The sequence below is a fragment of the Tasmannia lanceolata genome, unplaced genomic scaffold, assembly GCF_043159265.1.
Source record: "Tasmannia lanceolata isolate RefF3 unplaced genomic scaffold, GAP_Taslan_0.1 ptg000004l, whole genome shotgun sequence".
Lineage (NCBI taxonomy): Eukaryota > Viridiplantae > Streptophyta > Magnoliopsida > Canellales > Winteraceae > Tasmannia > Tasmannia lanceolata.
In genome coordinates, this window is record NW_027518681.1 from 7,485,476 (window position 1) to 7,507,160 (window position 21,685).

The window sequence follows — 21,685 nt, forward strand, 5'->3', positions numbered from 1 at the left end:
TAAAATACCCTTTACATCCTATTTTGTCCTTCTTGATTTCTTTCTTCTTCTTCCTTCGGCCTGGTTTTCCCGGCATTAAAGGGGGATAAACAATGGTGAAGGATTGAAGCTTGCCTGGAGAGGGAGAACATATCCCTACATTTTACGAGCATGTTATCTCCGATTTTGAAGAATGTTTCGGGGATGAGGCATGGATGCCACATCATCTGGCAGTCCCCTAACATCCTTGAAGTTTACCCGGGATTTCTCTTTTGAAATGGCAACCAAACAATGGATATCGCTTATGTGGCACCCCAAAAGCCCTTGAAAATTCTGGTAAACTTTGGGTCCTTTTTGGATGCACCACCACTGTCCTATTAGAGTAGTTGGTAAGTAGTCAAATGATAGTGGGACTGTCCTAGTACAGTAGTTGGTAAGTAGTCAACTGGTAGTGGGGTCCTGGTGGAGTAGTGGTAGTGTGTTTGGTTGTCAATGGGAGATTAGTAATCTCCTTGTAGAGTGAGAAAAGAAACATAAATCCACTATGAAAACACTACCTTTTAAAAGGCTTTTTAGTAGTAGAGTTGAAGGGTGCCACCTCAACAGGCAAGGGACTAATAGGTAGAGTAGTGGGTAAGTAATCTTCTGAGATTTTGGTTTCTTTTTGCAACCAAACTTAACATGACACCCAACTTTACTAAGTAAACTACTAGTGAATTCCTCGAAAATGTACAACCAAACAGGCTAGGGAGTTCGACTGTGAAGTCGCAGGAGAGGGATACTCGACCATTGTTGATGGGGCAAACTCTAAAACGATCCCGGTTAACCAAAAAAAGTTTTGTTCGTGAAAGTAAACACAAAATAAGATGCTGAATTCAACAATGCAAAAACGAGATGATCCCATGATTATCATGAAAATGGGATTTGGGTGAGGCAAGGCAAGATTCGGCTTACAATATAAGCAAACCAACTTCTAGTTTTTTTTCGTATTATGCAAATCAGGCAAGGGGTGCAATGGAATAATAAATACACTTGACGAGATGGATCCAATGGGGTGCCCTTGCAGGCTGGTTTTTGCATGGGCGCCCTTCAGTTTAGCATTCCTCGTAGGATCATATGCAAATAACTTAATGGTGTCCAAAGAGGCCCTTAATCTATCTTGTGGGAAAGGGAATTTGCTTATGATGTGATTTACTTTATAATTGATAGACTTGCTGTTCTCTCTTCCGTTCTACCTTTATTCTTGGATAAAAATATCACCATAACAAAGTTGATGAGCAGTGTACAAAATAATTCCAAGAAAAACTTATCCAAGCAGGATAGCCAATCCAAAGTGCAGCTTATCTAAGGATTTCTATCGACGTGAAAAAAGCCCTAATATGTAAATCACATTCTAACTCTTTTTGAGAAAAAAAAAAAAAATTGTCTAAAATCCTTTTGCATTCCTTGTATGTACACAAAAAGTGGTGATGAACTTTTACAGTTTGGGTGACTGGCAGCATTATACTTTTCAAGTTATGAATCTATTGGTAAAAAACCCTTAATAACTGTTAAAAAAAGGGTACCCAGTTCGAATTTTTCCCAGAACAATGCAAAGCCATGATCCATGTTGGACCCTTTATCTGGACTATCGTAAAACAGCAGTGTCCCAAAACCTATTATGACTTGATGATGATCATAATTGTTTGATTGTAACTCACAATTTGTAGTACGTCCGGAAAAGGGAAGGCATAGTGGAGCACAAAGATATCCAGTAAATATCAAACAGTCCTGTAAAATTTTGGACACTTTCAAGGAAATTATTATGCAAGCTCCATTGTAGATATCTTTCTTTTGTCTTAGTACCCTCGTTGAAATCAAGGGCATATGCACTATATATCTAGACGCCAATAAAGCATAGTTATGCTCGTTTGGTTCTCCTTGTAAACAACTACACATTTGTTTTACACTTACTAATAATGAGCTTCATTTATCTCTGCCGCTATATTTGGTTATGAGTTTGTCTTGCATGTGATATGGAGATTCATAGAAGCTCCCTTCCATCTCTGGTTGTGTTTGGGATCCTGTTTATCAAATTCAATCTCTACCATGGAGGTTCTGTCATGGGCTGTGTAGAAACAGAGAAACAAGCTCTTATAGAGTTCAAGAATGGCCTTAAAGACCCTATGAATAGGCTCTCTTCATGGGTTGATGGAAATTGTTGCAATTGGAGTGGGGTGTACTGTAACGAGAAGATGCATGTTATCGAACTTTATCTCCGAAATCCTTACTACAACAATAAGGGGTTCTTGAGTGGTAAGCTGAGTTCTTCTTTGATTAATTTACAGTATCTCACCTACTTGGACCTCAGTTTGAATGACTTTGGAGGCACTAATGTGCCAGAATTCATAGGTTCTATGAAGAGCTTAAGGTACCTCAATTTAGATAGATCTGGATTCATTGGCACCATCCCTTGGCAGCTTGGAAACCTCTCAAACTTGAATTTTCTCAACCTTCAATCCATACTATCTCCTGAAGGAAAGCCAGTCTTGAAGGTGGATAGTCTCAAATGGCTTTCTCATCTCTCTTCCTTGGAACATCTCAACTTGGGTTTCATCGACCTCTCCCAAGCAGGGGACACTTGGGTAGAAGTGATCAATATGCTCCCCTCTCTTTCCAACTTGTCTCTCGTCAATTGCTCCCTCAACAGAATCCCTTCCTCTCTTCCATCTTTTAATTTGACATCTCTTGTGTACCTTGACATTAGCATTAATAACTTCAGTTCTCCAATACCCAACTGGTTGTTCAATGCCACTGGACTTGGATACCTCGGGCTTCATGATAATCACTTTCATGGGTATTTGCCTGAGGGTATAGGCCACCTTAGAAATCTGAGTTTTCTTGACCTCTCAATTAACTTGCTTCGGGGATCGATTCCTTTATCGGTAGGAAATTTGAGTTATTTGCAGATACTTTATCTCTATCAGAATCAATTTGATGGGCTGCTGCCAAGTTCTTTAGGACAGCTTTCTCGGCTTGTGGAAATTAACATTGCAAGCAACTTCTTTCATGGGGACTTGTCTGAAATTCACTTGTCTAATCTAAGAAGGTTAAAGAAGTTGAACACTTACAAGAATTACTTTACTTTGAAGGTGGAATCTGATTGGAATCCACCATTTCAACTGGATTCCCTTAGTCTGGCCAGTACAATCTTGGGGCCTAGTTTTCCTGCTTGGCTTAGACATCAAAAGAGACTCAAGTATTTGGACCTTGGTAATACAAGCATCTCAGATACCATACCTGGCTGGTTTGCAGAAATTACACCGGGTCTTCATAGGCTAAAACTCCCCCTTAATCGAATTTATGGGCAACTCCCAAAATCGTTGAGATTTAGGTACAGGGCTATGGTTGATTTGAGCTCAAACTTGTTGGAGGGTCTATTTCCATTCCCGTCATTGAATAATTTTCGTTTATTGGATCTCTCCAACAATCTTTTCTCTGGCCCAATTCCAAATAGTATAGGGAAACAGACATTGTTACAAGTTTTATCTCTTTCAGATAACCGCTTCAACGGTTGCATACCAGTGTCTATGGGGAAGTTACAGCATTTGAAACTTCTAGACCTTGCGAGAAATCAATTAGTGGGTAACATCCCTGAAAGCTTGGGTAATTGTTGTCATATGGAAGCTCTTTATTTAGAAAGCAACTATTTATCTGGAGAGATTCCAAAGTCTATTGGCCGTTTAACCCGTCCCACGTCAATCCACTTGAACAACAACAGCTTATCAGGAGAATTCCCTCCTTTGCTACACTGTGCTAATCTGATGTTGCTTGATCTCGGTGAGAATAAATTATCTGGGAACATCCCGACCTGGGTCGGAGAAAGGTTATCATCTCTTCTGATTCTGCGCCTACGATCAAATGAATTTAATGGAACAATTCCTCCACAACTAGCATATTTACCTTCTCTTCAAGTCCTAGACCTCGCAAACAATTGCTTATCAGGACCCATTCCTCCAAGTTTCTGCAACTTCACAGCCATGGTTGAGGTTCAAAAAACAGATCGAGACCTCGGACATCACTTGGATGTCGGTGGTGAGCTGGCCTACTACGAAGAGACACTCTTGATGATAATGAAAGGGATGCCCCTTCTTTATTGTGGAAGTACTCTTGCACTTGTAACAGCTATGGACATTTCAGGCAATAATTTATCAGGGGAGATACCAAATTCGCTAACAAAGCTCTCAGGCTTGTTACTCTTAAACCTCTCAGGGAACCATTTTACAGGAATTATACCAGAAGACATTGGTAATTTGGGTATGTTGGAATCATTGGATGTTTCGAATAATCATCTTTCTGGTGAAATACCACTAAGCATTACAGCCTTGAATTTTTTGACGGCATTGAATCTGTCCAATAACAATCTTTCTGGGAAAATTCCTTCAGGAAATCAGTTGCAGACGCTTACTGACCTTTCCATTTACAGTGGTAATCCGCTCCTTTGTGGATATCCGCTTCCAATTTCTTGTCCAGGAAAAAAAATTGTCGACCATGGTGTTATTGAAGGTGACACACAGAATATTTGGATTGCTACTAGCTTTTGTTTTGGGTTTTTATGTGGGATATTGGTTCTCTGTATTATTTTCTTAGTCAAAAAGTCATGGGGTGATGCCTGCTTATGTCTACTGGATGAGATCATGGACAAAATTGATGGCATTGGGAAGTGCAGAAACTAAAGGGAGTTAGATTTTTGGGATGGGTTGTTCTTTCTCTTTCCTATACGCATAGTTGTAATTTGTAATTGTACTGATGGCTACTATACAACATGGTTGATTGTATATGTATGGTTTTTTCATGTAGTTTTTGTTTCTTTGCTGGTTTGTTTGTTTTTATGTATGCATAGTAGATACAGGGATTGATCTTGGTTACTATACAGAGACCATTTTGTCTTTTAAAAAATCAGTTAATAGGAAAATTATCAATATGCTTGGATAATGTTTTGAGTCTTTGAAAAACATGCAAGTCATAAAGATTGCTAGATCAATGAGTTTACAACCATGCACATGAGAGACAAAGCCCATGTGAGAAAGTTCTTAATGGAAAAAGAAATACCTTGATTTTCCTTGGAAAACACCTTGGAGCCCTCCTTTCGAATTTTGAAAATCTATCCAGTTTCCTAATAGAAGAGGTTTCCCCTTCTATTGGTGGAAATTGTTTTCCTGACTGAAATATTCAACATTCAATGGTCATTGCCGGAAGGAGGGAGGGAGCGGACTTCATAGTCCTTATATTAAGAATGGCCTTAGTGACCCTATGAATAGGCTCAAAAATCTTTGCTCCAAAGGGAGTTTGTGTGGTGAGCTTAATCCATCTCGCATTAATTTACAACATCTCACTTACTTGAACCTCAGTAGGAATACTTTCAGAGGCACACTAGTGCCGAACTTTCTGTTGATGGGTAGCCAATCTTGAAGGTGTATAGTCTCGAATAGCTTTCTCAGCTCTCTTCTTTAGAGAGCTGAGGTTCCATCAATGAACAACACGGGACTCGCCGGGGGTAAAGCTCTCCTTTGGCGATCTTTGGGCGATTGATACGCGATCCGGAGCGATTCCGAGTTTGGAGGCATCGGTGTTGTAGTAGCCGCCGTCGATCCATCTCCCCATCTGTATCTTTCCATTACCGCCTCAAACTCATCCCTCTCCGATCCAGATATAGAGGTTTCCGACGCGGAGGTCTCTTCGTTGTAGACGTCGGCCTCATCGGACTCCTCAACCGTATCGCCTACCTCTTCTTCTTCAGATCCCTCTGCTTCGGTATCCTCCTCCATCTCGGTTTCCTCGTGGGTATCCAACTCAGAATCCGGGGGATTCACACGGTTTGGTGGGAGACACATTTTGCAGCGGGGAGGAGGCTTTGGGAATTTTATGGAATCCGGCGGGGTCAGCTGTGGGGTGGGATTTCGCCCTAGTTGGGCCAGTGGGGCGAATTTAACCCCTCTTGGAGTCCGGCGGATCAATCCCGAACCAGCCCTTTCGGGCGTTCCTACCGACGGAGGACAGCAGTTTCGATCGGAGCCGGCAGATGAGCCGAGCAAGTGGAATCACCGAACTGAAGAGGCGGCTTGGATACCAGTCCGAACCAAGAAGGGCAGACGTCTGGAGAGTGTATTCCACAAAAGGCAGGGTAGAGAATTGAGAGATTGGAGATGCCACCGATGTGCTTTCAGGAATTTTAGAAGGAGGGTGAGCTGCTGGAAGTGTCACAAAGTCTGGTCCAGTTCGGATTTCAATTTTCCAGGGCACCAACAACAGAGAGTGGAACAGGTGGTGAGGCGTCGGCTTCTTCCTCAATCAAAGGAGCCTCCAGCAGAGAATGTTAGAATGGAGCCGTCGCTTCCTGCAACTTCGGAAGGGGTAGCTTTCAACCTTGAAGTAGTCCCCCTTAAGTCTATTAGTAATGCAGACTTAGGATTATGGGGGAAGATGAAGGAGGGGTGGGATGGAGATCTGGATGCGTTGGAGGCCTGGCTCATCCGAAATGGCAATCAAGGGACTGAAGTAGTGGTGTATAAAATTGCTCTTCTTGAAATTCAAATTTCCATCACTGCGGGCGCTAATCGATCGCAATTAATCAGAGACTGGTGCTCTCCATCCCATTCTCCGATGGAAGACCTGCAAAAATGGGATACAAAATATCCTAAGGTGGGGAAGCCTTCCTGGTGGAAAATCGAAGGCGTTCCGCCTGAAGCATGGTGTGCTGATAATTTTCGGCGTATAGGGAGGAAAATAGGCCAGGTGGTGAAGGTGGATGAGTCGTGTTACGCGGGTTTCGGGTATGAAGTGGGTAGGATGCAGATCATATCTGAAGGTCGTCCAGGAAGGGAACTCTCCATCCAGAGCTCTATCGATGGCACAATTCGCTGGATTCTAGCCTCCCGGGAACTCGATGAAGGAGACCAGAACTCTGCAAAACTCTCCTCTCTTTCTCCAGATGGGCCGCTGGTTGAGGAAGAGGCGTTGGGTAATCCTTTAAATAAGGCTAAGGGAGGGGTATGGGCAGCTGGAGAAGATAACCATCCCATTAATGCAATCCAGGATGCCATCAATGAAGTCTCAGAGTCCATAAATGATGTCCAGGTTACATTCAATGCCATCAATGAAGTCTCATATTTTCCTTCTGTGCCGGAGATACCTATCGGGGTCCTTGGGTTGGTGGAGTTGACGATTCCTTCTCACTCCGCTTCCCGGGTGCAGCAAGCGAGACCGGTTAATAGCATTTCATCTGGCGCAAATTTTGAATTTCAAACAGTGGGTCCCACTCAATCATACAGGTGGCACAGTGTCGATCAACCTCTTCAGGAATCCTCAACCTCAGAAACTCCGTACTCTAAGGTCAACAGCTATGCAGACATTATTTCAGCCTTAACTTCTCCGTATCCCAGGGGCCATCCTCGAGTGGGTGTCAGCCACGTGCCCGCTTCGGGTCAAAAGGAATTTGATGAAAGAGTAGTTGGTGCAGCGGATATTTGGGCTTCTCCACTGGTGGGCCTTGGGACCACGGAGGGGGTATGGGCCTTTGGGCCTCATCAAAACTGTCTGGGGTATGAATATCTATGTTGGGTTGACAAAGACGTTGGGCCCGCGTATCATTCTCCTTCTTTCTCAGCGTTTGATTTTATTCTGAAGCTTTTTTCTCCCAATTCCACTCAAGACGCTTCCTCTTCCCCCGCTTTATTGAGCTCTAGTCCTCTGAGTCTCCTTTCCGACTCCCATACTGTGGGCATCAATCGATCCTATCCTAACTCTGTGGAGGAGAGGGGGCATAGTCTGCCAAGCTCCAACAGTCGGTGCATCCTTTACTCTCGAGAGGACCGTTTTCCCCTTCAGTGCTAGGTGGGGCAAAGGACGGTGCTCTTTGACTATAGTGGCTGGGGAGGTATGAAGTATTTATTCTCTGGTGAAATTAGGGGGTGGCCCTTTCGCTCGCTCGTTAAGGTCTCGCTTGGAAGATTCTCCCATCGTAGTTCACTGCGATGGTGTAGCAAGGCGAACATCCAGTCACTGTCTTGTGCCCCAGCACTCTATTTTGTCCCTACACGGGATGCCTCTGGTCCAGTTTCTATCCACCAGGTGATTGATTTGATGGTGGATCATACCGTGCATATCAGTTCCCATTTGGGCCTAGTATTTTCGGGTCCCGCTGAGGAATACAGAGCTAGCATCAAGGCAGCCGAATTGCGGGAGGTCGCTGGAGTGTCATCTCCAGCATCCATATCCGAAGCAAATCTGAAACGCACGGAGAGAGAATTGATGCGGCTTCAATCGGATATCAATTATGACTCTGGCTCGCATAGCAATGGTCTCAAACGAAAGAAAAAAGGAAGAAAGATTGGTTTCAGGGAGGGGAGGAACTTATCGAACTACAGTTATTGATGAAGATTTTATCCTGGAATATAAATGGCTTGGGCTCTCGGGAGAAAAGAATTCAAATCAAAGCACTAGTTAAACATCGGCGCCCGGAGGTTGTTTGTCTTCAGGAAACTAAGATGGAGCAAATCAGTAACATAGATATGAGAAGCATGGGGTTCAACTCTGATTGGAATTTTGCGTTCTTAGCATCCAACGGAGCTTCAGGGGGTATCTTGGTGGCGTGGGATTCAGTCTTGTGGGCCAGTTCGGATGTTTGGCGAGGAGTCTTCTCTCTCTCTCAGTAGCCTTCCGAAAATGTCATGATAGTTCAGTCTGGTTCTTCTCAGGTGTCTATGGTCCTTTGTCCCCATCCGAGAAGTGCTGTTTTTGGGAAGAATTAAATCAGATGTGCGGCCTATGCTCCGCTCCGTGGTGTATCGGGGGGGATTTCAACGAAGTCCTAGGATCAAGGGATCGCCTCGGGAGCCAGCGAATTACTGCGGGCATGAGATCTTTTGCTGATTTTCTCGCCATCAATGAGCTAGCAGATTTACCTTTGGGCGGCTCATCTTTCACGTGGGCAAGAGGTTCGAACCGGAGTCGGCTTGACCGATTTCTTCTATCGGGTGACTGGTTGGCAGCTCTCTCCGAAGTTTATCAGCAGGCTTTACCCCATTCTGTCTCCGACCACTGCCCTATCCTTTTGTCTCCTAAAATGGAGTCCTGGGGCTCCCCACCCTTCCGAATTGAGTTAGCTTGGCTGGAAAATCCCCTATTGGAGGCTCTGTTAGTCAGATGGTGGTCTGAATGTGTTTTCGAGGGTCCCGGTGATGTCGTAATTGGCAAAAAATTGAGGTTCATTAAAAGGAAATTAAAAGAGTGGGATAAGGAGTAGAAAGCAGTTGCCCACGGCAGGAAGCGGATTCTTGAGGACAGATTGTCGGAGATACATTCATTGGCCGATAGTGGTATGGCATCGGCGGAGGATTTTGAGCAACAAGGAAGATTAATACAAGAACATAAAGAGTTGTTGATGCTTGAAAAAATCTCTTGGCGGCAAAGATCTCGAGTCAAGTGGTTGTTGGAGGGACATAAAAACACAGCCTTCTTCCATGCCATTGCCAGTGCTCGCAGACGTCGGAACAGAATTGAATCCTTAGAAGTGGAGGGGGAGGTTGTATCTGACCGGGAGAGGATTATAGAAGAAATTATTGCATTTTACAGATCTTTATACTCCGCTGATGGGATTTTGCGCCCGATCCCCCAAGACCTTTGTTTTGCAAGTTTAAGCCTGGAAGCCTCTGCCGGATTGGAAGCCCCCTTCTCTGAGGAGGAAATCCGAACCGCTCTGTTCTCTCTTGCAAAAGATAAAGCCCTTGGTCCCGACGGTTTCTGCTTGGCTTTCTTTCAGACTTGTTGGGAAACAGTAAAATCGGACCTTGTTCGATTTTTCAAAGAATTTTTTGAGGGTGCTCTCCTCGACAAAGGGACGGGTGCAACTTTTCTAGTCCTCATTCCAAAAATTGAAGGAGCATCAAAAGTATCAGATTTTCGCCAGATTAGCTTGGTGGGCAGCCTCTACAAAGTACTCGCAAAGGTCCTGGCGGACCATATCAAAGTGGTTCTTCCATCTATTATTTCGGTAAGTCAAAGCGCTTTTCTAAGCAATCGCCAAATTCTTGATTGTTCCTTAACAACCAATGAAGCCATTGACTATTACCGGAGGAAGGGAGAAGGCGGCATCTTATGCAAGCTTGATATGGAGAAAGCATATGACCGAGTGGATTGGGCCGCCGTAGATTTTCTCATGGGTCGTATGGGCTTTGGGGGTAGATGGAGAGGGTGGATTCGGAATTGCTTATCATCAGCTTGGTTTTCTGTTCTCATCAACGGATCCGCAAAAGAATTTTTCAAATCATCTAGAGGCTTGCGGCAGGGAGACCCTCTATCTCCTTTTCTTTTCCTGATCGTGGCCGAATCCCTGTGCAGTCTGCTGAAAAAAGGTAGTGTTATGGGGCTCTATAAAGGGTTCCTTATTGGAGCTAGCAAAGTGGAAGTCTCGCTTCTTCAATTTGCGGATGACACTCTTCTGTTCTGTTCTCCGGTCATATCCCAGCTTCTCAATCTTAAGGCCATGCTTCGTTGTTATGAGATGGTCTCGAGACAACGATCCAATTTCGCCAAATCTCGGTTGTACGCGATTAATGTTTCTGAGAGCGATGCATCCTCTTTCGCCGGAATTATGGGGTGTGGTCTAGATGGCTTTCCAGCAACCTATTTGGGTCTTCCTCTCGGAGTGGGTCGTCCGAAACACACTCTCTGGGCTCCTATTATTCAAAGGATCGAGCGTCGGTTGGCCACCTGGAAACGCCGGTTGGTTTCCAAAGGAGGTAGATTGGTGCTTCTAAAGGCCGTTCTCTCCAATATGCCGATTTATTTCCTATCCCTTTTTCACTGCCCCGCCTGTGGCTAAGCACATCGAGCAAATTCAGAGACGTTTTCTGTGGGGCGGTTCAGGGTCTTCCGAGGGGATCTCCCTCCTTAAATGGAGTTTGGTCTGCTCGCCTACTAAAAATGGTGGCTTGGGTATCAGGAGGGTTCAGAGTTTTAATCAGGCCCTTATGGGCAAGTGGTTGTGGAGATATGGCGAAGAACACTCATCTTTGTGGGCCCGGGTCATTGCTAGTAAGTATGGTTCATCTCATGGGCATTGGGAATCAGTTGATAAGCTCAAAAACAAAGGGCTCACGGTTTGGAGGGACATCTTGCAGTTGAAGTCTTTATTTGCTCCTGGAGTTCGATTCAGAGTATATAGGGGGGATCGGATTTGATTTTGGCAGGACCCTTGGTGTTCGGCTGATCCCCTTCGAGTTATGTTCCCTGACTTATTTATCGTTTCAGCTCAGAAAGAGGCTTGGGTATTGGAATGTTTTGATCGGGAACAAGGGAAAGTGGCCTGGGCTCCTAAGTTTCGCAGAGCCTTCTTTGTTAGGGAATTAAGCTCTTACAGAGCCCTCCTCTCCTTATTGGACTCTTGCTTCATCAAGTCTTCGGGCGTCGATCGTCGAATTTGGATTTGGAATCCGTCGGGGATATTCTCCGTCAAATCTTTTTATCACCAATTGATGCCTCCTGTAGCGGAGCATGCGTCCTCATCGGCTTGGCGCCACTCTTGCCCTCCGAGAGTCACTTTCTTTGGGTGGTCGGTAAGCTGGGGCCGAATTCAAACTATGGATTTCTTGAGGAAGAGAGGAATGTAGCTGGTGGATCACTGCCCTCTATGTTTATCCGCAGGAGAATCCATAGACCACCTCTTTATACACTGTAAGGTTGCTCGATATATTTGGGGTCTAATCTTTTCTCGGTTTGGAATCAGTTGGGTCCCGTCCAATACTATGGCTGAATTTATTCAGAGTTGGGAATGAGCTCCTTGGAAAAAGAAAGGCAGAATTCTGTGGAAGATGTGTCTCTTAGCCTCATGGTGGTTCTTGTGGAAAGAGAGGAATGCGCGTGTCTTCAAAGGGAGGGCTAGTTCTCCATATAGGATTTATATACAGGTGATAGCTGCGGTCATCTCCTGGGCCCGTACACTTCCTCCTTTTCGGTTTGTTTCTGCTTTTGACCACTGGGAAGGATGGTCAATCATCTGTATGGAATCGGTTACCAAAGTGAAAACCCGGCCCTCCTGGTCTCCTCCTTCGCCGGGGTCCCTGAAGCTTAACTTTGACGGCTCCTCTATCGACAACCCAGGAGCGGCAGGAGTGGGGGGGTTATGTAGAAATCACAAAGGTGAAGTCCTCTGGGCCTACTCGGGGCCTATTGGATTGGCAGACTCGAATGAGGCTGAGGTTAGAGCGGTTCACAGTGGGCTTCTCTCCATGCCTCGCCTGGAGTGCGACAGAATCATAGTCGAAGGGGATTCCTTAAATGTTATTCGCTGGCTTTCGGGCGCCGCTTCTCCTCCATGGCGAATTGTGCCTCTCTTCGAGGAGATAGAGGATAGATCTAAGGGCTCCTCCATAGTTTATCGCCATGTCCGGAGATCAGCTAACGCGGATGCCGACTCCCTGGCAAAGCAAGGAGTTTTTCGGGCCGAGTTTGAGTGCTTCGACTATCTTCCTCCTTGACTTATTGTATTGCTATCTTTCTATTCTCTTTGTTCCTTCAGGACCATCTCGGTTCTGCTTCTACATCTATATATATATATATATATATATATATATATATATATATATATATATATATATATATATATATATATATATATATATTCTTTGTTGCCCTCTTCAAAAAAAAAAAACTTAACATGAGTAACGTTGACCTCCCCCAAGCAGCGGAGACCTGGGTAGAAGTGATCAATATGCTCCATTGTTTTCTAACTTGTCTCTCTACTCAGTTACATGGGTATTTGCCTGAGTTTGTAGGTTAGCTTACAAATCAAAGTATTTTTTATCTCTCAATTAACTTGCTTCAAGGATTGATTCCTATGTCTGGGAAATTTGGGAACTTTGCAGCAGTTGTATCTTCATCAGAAACATTTCAAAGGGTTAGTGCCAAGTACATTAAGACAGCTTTCTCAGCTTGTGGAATTGGACATAGCATAAAACTTATATCATGGGGGCTTATCAGAAATTCACTTCTTTTTTTTGGTGGGTAAGATGGGGTTAGGCAGGACCCCTACCAGATATATAGATATGAAAAAAGATTACATATAGGGGGGCTCAAAAGCCAACAAAAAGGGAACAAGCTCCCACTTACAACCCACACACCCAAAATAGGCAAAGTAGACAAGAAAAAAGCTACAAGCGAGGGTATATAGTCCCATTAAATCAATGACAATGATGCCCAGCAAATCTATAGGGAGGTCAACCACGGGGATATCCACTCCCTCAATGCAACAGGTGGGTTTAGAGAGAAAATAAGCAGCAGCGTTAGCTTCCCTCCACACATGGGATAACTTCCAATTATTCAGATAGAAAAGAGCATCCCGAATATCAGCAAGAACCGGGATGGCTTTCCAGGGACAGGTCCAAACTTCATTGATAACATTCACAGAAGTTAGAGAATCAGAGTCAAGCAAAATATAAGTGAGACCCTTCTCCGCTGCAAGTTTAGCCCCCAGAAGGATAAGCCTTCATTTCCGGTACATGTATTGCCTCAGCAGGTAACCTAGCAGGTAACCTGACAGAAAAAGCAGCAACATCCTTACTCAACAAGTCATGAATAATCCGACCCAACCCAGCAGTATCACCATGGATGGCCGCATCGATATTCAGCTTGAAAAACTGAATGGGGAGCTTATCCCAAGAACAATACTGAACATCTTTACTAGCTTGGAAACACCCCAAACCAAAAAATCCAGCGACTTTTATATTTCTTTGGGTCCTGGGATCTTCAAGCTGGAGAAAAGAGAGCCTCAAAGTGATAATGAAGAAGATAGAAAGAAGGATTTGTTGGTTATGCCGAGGCTGATACCCATGAAATCGTTTATTCCTTTCTTCCCAAATCATATAGATAGCAGAACAGAATCCAACTCCTATAATAGTCGACACCTGACCATTATCTCTGATTTTGTTACAAATCCAGTTTTCTTCATCTAAAACCGATTTTTGAGGCTTTCTCCTAAGACCACACCTCCAAAGGATAGATTTCCAAATCCAGGCCGAGAAAGAGCATTAGAAAAAGAGATGATCAACATACTCCACAGTCCACTCCAACATGACACAGTAAGCAGTTGACCTCCCTATTAGAACCGAGGAACCAAAGCCTATTCCTAGTGCAGAGCCGATTATGAAGAGCCTGCCAAGCAATGAGACTATGTCGCGGGATGTGCCCGTTGGCCCAAATAGTCTTGACCCAAGCCGGCCGAAGATACCGAGTTCTAATTTGATCCCAAGCCGATTTGAGGGAGAACTTCCCATCAGGAGATGCTTTCCAAATGACCTGGTCTTCAGAATCTTTCAGGAAAATCCCAGAACTGATAATGCCCCTGAGTTGGGACAAATGAGGAAAGCTGATTAAATCTTTCAGAAATTCACTTTTGTACTCCAAGAAGGTGAAAGCTTCTATGGACTCATTAAAATTGTTTGAATTTGAAGGTCAGCACTGGTTGGGTTCCTCCCTTTCAACTGGAGATTCCAGAGTCTATCGGCGTTTTAACCAGTCTGGAGCAATTGCACTTAAGAAGAGGTCTCTCCTTTGGAGTATTGTGTTAATTTAACCTTACTTGAACGCAATTTTGAGTAAGGTGAGCCTATAAATGTCCATTAGCCTTAGGCAACAAGTAGGCCAGGGAGCTCTCTCTTGAGATATCTCATGACATATACTACAGCTTCCCAATGAGAAGCTCTAGGTGACTCCACAAACTAACAAACAGAACTTAAATGTGATCTCAGTTTTGGTGATGGTCAAGTAATTTAGCTTACAATACACGATGCTGCTTACTGACCACTATAAGGCACATTTGGCAGCACACAAATTTTCTCAGCAATATGAAATTGACTACAACATTACATTCAGTTAAGTTGCATAGATCACTTCTGTACAAGTGGTATTTGTTCTCACAATGAGCAAGGAAATAAATTTCCGGCAGATTGATCTGAAAAATATGTTCATATATGATGAAATTTAGAAGGTGATATTTATGGAGCAGTCACACAGGTTTGTAGGCCATAAGAGGCAAGATTAATTTTCCAAGTTGTGCAAGGCATTGTGTAAACTAAAAAATGCACCCAAACTTGGAACGGCAAGACAAATTGATTTTTACTAAAGATGAAACAGAAGGTTGGCTTGTGCTGAGTGAGACTTGAGATGAATGAACTGTGGGAGCTCAAGCTTCTCTTTGGTTCAAAAGGTAGATCTTCCTATGCCAAAATAAGTATACTCCAAACTTATTTTGTAAGTTATAGATGAAAGATATCAATCCAATCTCAACAGTTATAGATGTGAGTACAAAGTTAAGAATTGATCACAAAGTAGATTATGGTATCATGAATCAACAATTGCTCGTGCAGTTGGGGATTCAAAGTAAGCCAATTCAGAATCTAAGGAACCCTCATTTGGAAGCAATCCAATGCTTTATTAAGAATAATAACAAGGGCAGAGTAAATTGCCTAAAAGGAGTTGCACATGTAGATTACATAGGTGACTTGACAACATGTAGATTTATTATCAAACATGTATTTGGTCTTTGGATCAAAGGTTATTATGTCTCCACATGTATCACAAAGCCCCAGGCAAAAAGTCTTTTCCAAACTTCTCAATGTTCAATGAGTGAGGGGACAATGTCAAAAAGGCAACCCTCACAACGTGAAAACACTGACTCCACACACGACACCATGTCATCACATGTAGCCATGCATGGAGGAAGACAGATCGGATCAACACTCTCCACACACCTAAAATATGGCCAACAAACCACTTGATTGCCTAACTCATCACATCCAAGGTGCAGAGGGTGTGCGCCCCGGATCCCCCCCCCCCCCTCCCCAAGCATCTTCAAATCATCACTTTACTACCAAAAGGCAACACACAATAATAGGCCAATCCTTCTATCTTGAGGAAAGTTCAAATGAAACAACGGCAGCAAGCATCTTAAAACAAGATTTTTATAGTAGTACTGGCAGTAGTTACTGGACGAAAAGCAATAACAACATAGATGTATCCAAACAGACAAAAACATTAATAGAGTATCAAAGATAGAAAGAGAAGCAAAAAACTACACCAAACATCACCAGACCATACTTCGCAACAGACCAATAGCAGACAGAGACAAGAGGAGAGCAGATAACAATGGCACTTGACCAGCAAAGAAGATTATAGAAAGATCCTCAGTACTCATCTCCTTCATCGCCGTCCTCACCCTCAGCCGACTCGGCTCCAACCTCCTCGTAATCCTTCTCAAGCGCAGCAAGATCCTCCCTAGCCTCAGAGAATTCCCCCTCTTCCATGCCCTCACCAACATACCAGTGCACAAAGGCACGCTTCGAATACATCAGGTCAAACTTGTGATCAATGCGAGAGAAGACCTCTGCAACACTGGTAGAGTTCGAAATCATGCACACAGCCCTCTGCACCTTGGCCAAATCCCCACTAGGGACAACTGTAGGTGGCTGGTAGTTGATACCACACTTGAACCCAGTTGGGCACCAGTCAACAAACTGGATAGTGCGTTTGGTCTTGATGGTAGCCACCGCGGCATTAACATCCTTAGGCACAACATCTCCACGGTACATGAGGCAGCAGGCCATGTACTTTCCATGGCGAGGGTCACACTTGGCCATCATGGATGATGGCTCAAAGGCACTGTTGGTGATCTCTGCCACGGAGAGTTGTTCATGGTAGGCCTTCTCGGCAGATATGACAGGGGCATATGATGAAAGCATGAAGTGAATCCTTGGGTAAGGGACAAGGTTGGTCTGGAACTCAGTAACATCAACATTCAAGGCACCATCAAAGCGTAGGGAGGCAGTCAGGGAGGAAATGACCTGCGAAACAAGGCGGTTAAGATTGGTGTAAGTGGGACGCTCAATGTCAAGAGAGCGCCTGCAGATGTCGTAAATGGCCTCATTGTCGAGAAGAACGGCGACATCAGTGTGTTCAAGGAGGGAGTGGGTGGAGAGGACACTGTTGTAGGGTTCAACAACAGAGGTTGAAACCTGAGGAGAGGGATAGACAGTGAATCCAAGCTTGGATTTCTTCCCGTAGTCAACAGAGAGACGCTCCAGAAGGAGTGAACCAAGGCCAGAACCAGTGCCTCCACCAACAGCATTGAAGACAAGGAAGCCCTGGAGACCAGTACAGTTATCAGCCAGCTTTCGGATACGATCCAAGCAGAGATCAACAATCTCTTTTCCAACTGCAATTGTATGTATACAAGAGAATAAGAATCCAATTTATAGGAATTGGTAAGGGAGACTGGGAAAAAGGGACATGGAATTACTTGTGTAATGGCCACGGGCAAAGTTATTGGCAGCATCTTCTTTGCCACTGATGAGCTGCTCAGGGTGGAAGAGCTGACGGTAAGTTCCAGTCCTCACTTCATCAATGACAGTGGGTTCCAGGTCTACAAAAACAGCACGAGGAACATGCTTCCCAGCGCCAGTTTCACTGAAGAAGGTGTTGAAAGCATCATCACCTCCCCCAACAGTTTTATCACTTGGCATTTGGCCATCAGGCTGCAAGAGAAGACTGACTTAAGCAGCAGAAACAGATAGTGGAAATAAAAAATATATATCTAGCTAGATCTGGGAAAGCAAATATAAAGATCTGCCGGATATATGACAAACATAAGAAATCCAAAAAATATAATCTGTATGCCACTCAATTAGAAGAGAATTGGTAATGCAGACCATGAAATGGATGAAAATCAGAGTTGAAACAGAGAGCAAACAGAAACAAAGGAAAGTTTTGAGCTAAGAGATAAGAAATTTCCAAATCGGATAGAAAGCCTTCAGATCCATACAGATTTGAAAATATTAAAAACTTGAACCTTACTTAGTAAAAGTATAGGAGCAGATAAAACAGATCATTTTGAAACAGGAGCAAAAAAGAGGTGATAGATGTCGGGAAACCAAAAATAGCTCATATCATGTAACCATACCTGAATATCAAAAGGCAAATAACCTAGATCTAGGAAACAGAGAAAGTATTCGTAAATGTGACAGATGAAACAATCAACAAAACAGTGAAACAAAATTTTTCAATGATCAGAGATTTTCAAATTGCAGAAATAAAAATCAGGACAAAATCTAACTATAATGCAAATAAAGCCCTGGTATATAATAAATGAAAGGAATAAAAGCAAAAATCCCAGTATTCCAGCTGGATCTAATTCTTCTGAATGTAAAAACCCTAGATCTATAGGAAGAAGCAAAAACCTTAAATCTGAAGAAATAAAGGCAAAACCATCTATAGGTCTAGCAAAAAACAAGAAGAAGACATAATATAATGATTGTGCATTATGTGTTACAAATCTGGGGAAACCCAAATAGTGACCCGATCTGAATATCAAAAGGCAACAATCTAGGTGCAATGACACGCAATCTTTCAATGATCAGAGATTTTAAAATAGCAGAAACCTTATTTAGGAGAAAATATAACAATAATGCAAGTAAACCCTGAAACATCAATAGAACAAACAGAAACAAGAACCAAATGCCCACATAAAACAGAAAACGGAAGGAAGAAACGCAAAAATCATAGCATTTTGGCTAGATCCATTTTTTGGAATGTCAAAACCCATATCTGTAGAGGAACAAGCCAAAACCCTAGATATAAAGAATAATTAAAGGCAAATTGTTGAGAAGAGGAATGCAAATAACCTGGAGCTAGAAAACAAAAGCAAGTAACCTAGATCTAGAAAACAAAGGCACATAACCTAGATATAGGGAAAAAAATTACTCCTGAATATGGCAGATAAAATCATCTACGACACATTGACACGCAACATTTCAATGACAAGAGACTTTCAAATAGTAGAAACCTACATCAAGACAAAACTTAACAATAATGAACATAAACCCTGATACATCAATAGATCAGACAGAAGCAAGAACCAAATACCTACATAAAACAGATAAGGGAATGAAGAAACATAAATACCCCAGCAGTCTGGATAGATCTTATTTTTCAGAACATTAAACCCTAGATCTGTAGAGCAACATGCAAAAGCCCTATATCTAAAGAAATGAAAGCAAAAACAATCCAGATCTGGTGAAAAATAACAAGAACACATGATAAATGATCAACCATTGCATATCTAACAAAAACAAACAGAAGCAAAATGATCCGGAACGTCAAAACCCTAGATCTGTAGAGCAACAAGCAAAAACCCTACATCTGAAGAAATAAAAGCAAAAACATCCAGATCTAGTGAAAAATAACAAGAACACATAATAAAATGATCAAGCATTGCAGATCTAACGAAAACAAACAGAAGCAAAATGATCCGGAACGTCAAATTCTAGGTCTGTAGAACAGCAACAAGCAAAAAACCTAGATCCATAGAAATAAACGAAAAAACATCCAGATCTGGCGAAAAATAACGAGAACACATAATAAAATGATCTAGCATTGCAGATCTAACAAAAACAAACAGAAGCGAAATGATGCGGAACGTCAAAACCCTAGATCTGTAGAGCAACAAGCAAAAACCCTAGATCTGAAGAAATAAATGCAAAAACATCCAGATCTAGAGAACAATAACGAGAACGTATGAGAAAATGATAATACATTGCAGATCTAACAAAGCCGAACAGAAACAAAATGAGAACAAAAGGAAAAGGCTCCAGATCATGGAAATCTCACCTGGATACCGTGCTCGAGGCAGTAAAGTTCCCAGCAGGCATTGCCGACCTGGATCCCAGCCTGGCCAATGTGGATCGAGATGCACTCTCTCATTTTCGCAGAAAAAGGAAGAAAGAAAACGAAGAAGAAGGCAAAAAAAAAAAAAAATGGAGGAAGAGAGAACAGAAATAGGGCGTTTATTAAGACGCCTTGAGCTGCTGCGATTTCAGTGATTTGGAAGGGAATATATAGTGAAGGGGCAAAGAAAGAGAAGATCTGGATCTTAACCGGGGTTAGTTAAACCCCGGTGTAATGAGACAATTGCCAGGCAAGAACCCTGGTTGGCCACCCTAACCACCCCTGGTTACTTCTTTTCTAATTTTGCCGCCCGATTTTGATTTAATTTCTAAACTGATATTTTGCTATTGACCATAGCAAGAGTGCAGCCACCTCAGATGACTAAAACGAATAAGACAAAATCCCAGCCTATTTGGCTGCACTCAAATGCAACAGTCCTTGCGTGAAATACCTTCTGCAATGGTTCCTACCAAATCCCTGTTATTAATAATTAATAAAATAACAAACATACCCCTTCGTCTATAATTGCTATTGGTGGGGCACCTAATAATTGATAAAAAACATAAGCTATATTTCAATTTATCAGGTGGGGTGTCAATAGACCGGCCTGATTGATGGAAGGATCCGATCACTAATGCTCTGTTTGGATGCCGGGTTTTTTTTTTTTCCTGGGATTTATGTGGGTAAAGGTAGGAGACAAAAGAGGGGACAAGCATTAATTAGAGAAAGATATTATGATGAGTGGAGAGAGAGGGTAGAGAGAGAAAGAGAGAACACCATTTTCAAGAGAAGATTTGGGCACAACAATTGGATTCGAATCATGTCCATATGATCCACATCCGAAGGTTTGAAATTATTTCTGATTGTGATCGAGATGTAGCCACAAAATTTGATGTTGCCCTCTTAGACCCGGATGGAAAAAATCAATGTACGAAAATACCCTTTATGTATTCGTGCATTCATGTTTGTTCATGAGGGTTGGTTTTTTAACTTTAAAAAACCTACTCAAAACCATGGTTTTAAATTTCGACCGAAATCCGAAATTTCAGTGGACACCGACACCGAAATCAAACAAAACCGAAATGGTCATTTATTTCGGCCGAAATTTCTGTTTTTCCGAAATTTGACCCAGAAAATCTGTTTTTTTAATATTAATTTAATATTTCACCGAAATTTGATATGGAATAAAATATTGTTTTCGGGTTGTGTACCAGATTTTGACCGGAATTTTGAAATTTCAAGGACCGAAACCGGTACCGAAACCGAAATTTTAGACCTTGCTCAAAACAAAGCGATAGATAACATTTTATTTTCACTTTTTATTTCATACTGTTCTCTCTCTATCATTTTCCCTCTTTCCGCCTCCTACACCTAAGCCTCGAGTGTGTAGGGGTGTTCGTTCGGTTATAACCGAACCGAATATACCGAAATTTGATAACCGAAATAATTTCGGTTATCAAATTTCGATAATCGAAACCGAACCAAAACCGCAACCGAACCGATTAAAAATTCGGTTATTCGGTTATAACCGAATAGTGAGAGAAAAATAGGGAAAAAGCAAAATCTCGGTTTGGATCGGAGGGCTAGGATCATCCTATCGAAATGATTTTTTGAGCACAACCTAATTAAGTTGTGATCAATCAAATGGACGGTTTTGATCATCCTACGGAGTGCCCATATAGCACTTTAAAAAAAATAAAATAATGGTTTTTATCATAATTTTGGTTATTCGATTAACCGATTTTTTTTTTTTTTTGACATAAACGAAACCGAAATCAAATAACTGAATTCCCAAAAAAAATAACCGAACTGAAAAGGAAAAAAACTGAACCGACCAAACCAATTCAGTTTGGTTCGGTTATTCATTTATAACCGAATAATGAACACCCCTACGAGTGTGTACAATGTATGTAGGACCTAGGACACTTCGATGGGTCTGATTCAAAATGGATTG

General features: G+C 42.6%; 4 protein-coding genes across 5 annotated transcripts; 3 read left to right on the top strand and 1 right to left on the bottom strand.

Annotated features, from left to right (window-relative positions):
• The first annotated feature begins 1,994 nt into the window (after positions 1-1,994).
• Positions 1,995-4,694, top strand: LOC143875973 (receptor-like protein EIX1). Its single transcript, XM_077377549.1, has one exon. It carries the CDS (start codon positions 1,995-1,997, stop codon positions 4,692-4,694), a length of 2,700 nt encoding a protein of 899 aa, XP_077233664.1.
• Positions 4,695-8,504: 3,810 nt separating this feature from the next.
• Positions 8,505-9,262, top strand: LOC143875614 (uncharacterized). The gene is made up of 2 exons (XM_077377226.1): positions 8,505-8,595; positions 8,715-9,262. Exons 1-2 carry the CDS (start codon positions 8,505-8,507, stop codon positions 9,260-9,262), a joined length of 639 nt encoding a protein of 212 aa, XP_077233341.1.
• Positions 9,263-9,337: 75 nt separating this feature from the next.
• LOC143875615 (uncharacterized) lies at positions 9,338-12,494 on the top strand. Its single transcript, XM_077377227.1, has 4 exons — positions 9,338-10,757; positions 10,885-11,174; positions 11,274-11,573; positions 11,925-12,494. Exons 1-4 carry the CDS (start codon positions 9,338-9,340, stop codon positions 12,492-12,494), a joined length of 2,580 nt encoding a protein of 859 aa, XP_077233342.1.
• Positions 12,495-15,958: 3,464 nt separating this feature from the next.
• On the bottom strand, positions 15,959-19,884 carry LOC143876183 (tubulin alpha-3 chain-like). Of its 2 annotated transcripts, XM_077377876.1 has the most exons (4): positions 19,675-19,884; positions 17,309-17,543; positions 16,395-17,224; positions 15,959-16,309 (listed from the first exon to the last, which is right to left on the bottom strand). In XM_077377876.1, the coding sequence occupies exons 1-4, from the start codon at positions 19,765-19,767 to the stop codon at positions 16,097-16,099; spliced, it is 1,371 nt and encodes a 456-aa protein (XP_077233991.1). In that variant the 5' UTR covers positions 19,768-19,884; the 3' UTR covers positions 15,959-16,096. The 2 variants fall into 2 exon arrangements, with proteins under 2 accessions (XP_077233991.1, XP_077233990.1); XM_077377875.1 differs by having other exon boundaries at positions 15,959-17,224; positions 19,675-19,883.
• Between the last annotated feature and the right edge of the window lie 1,801 nt (positions 19,885-21,685).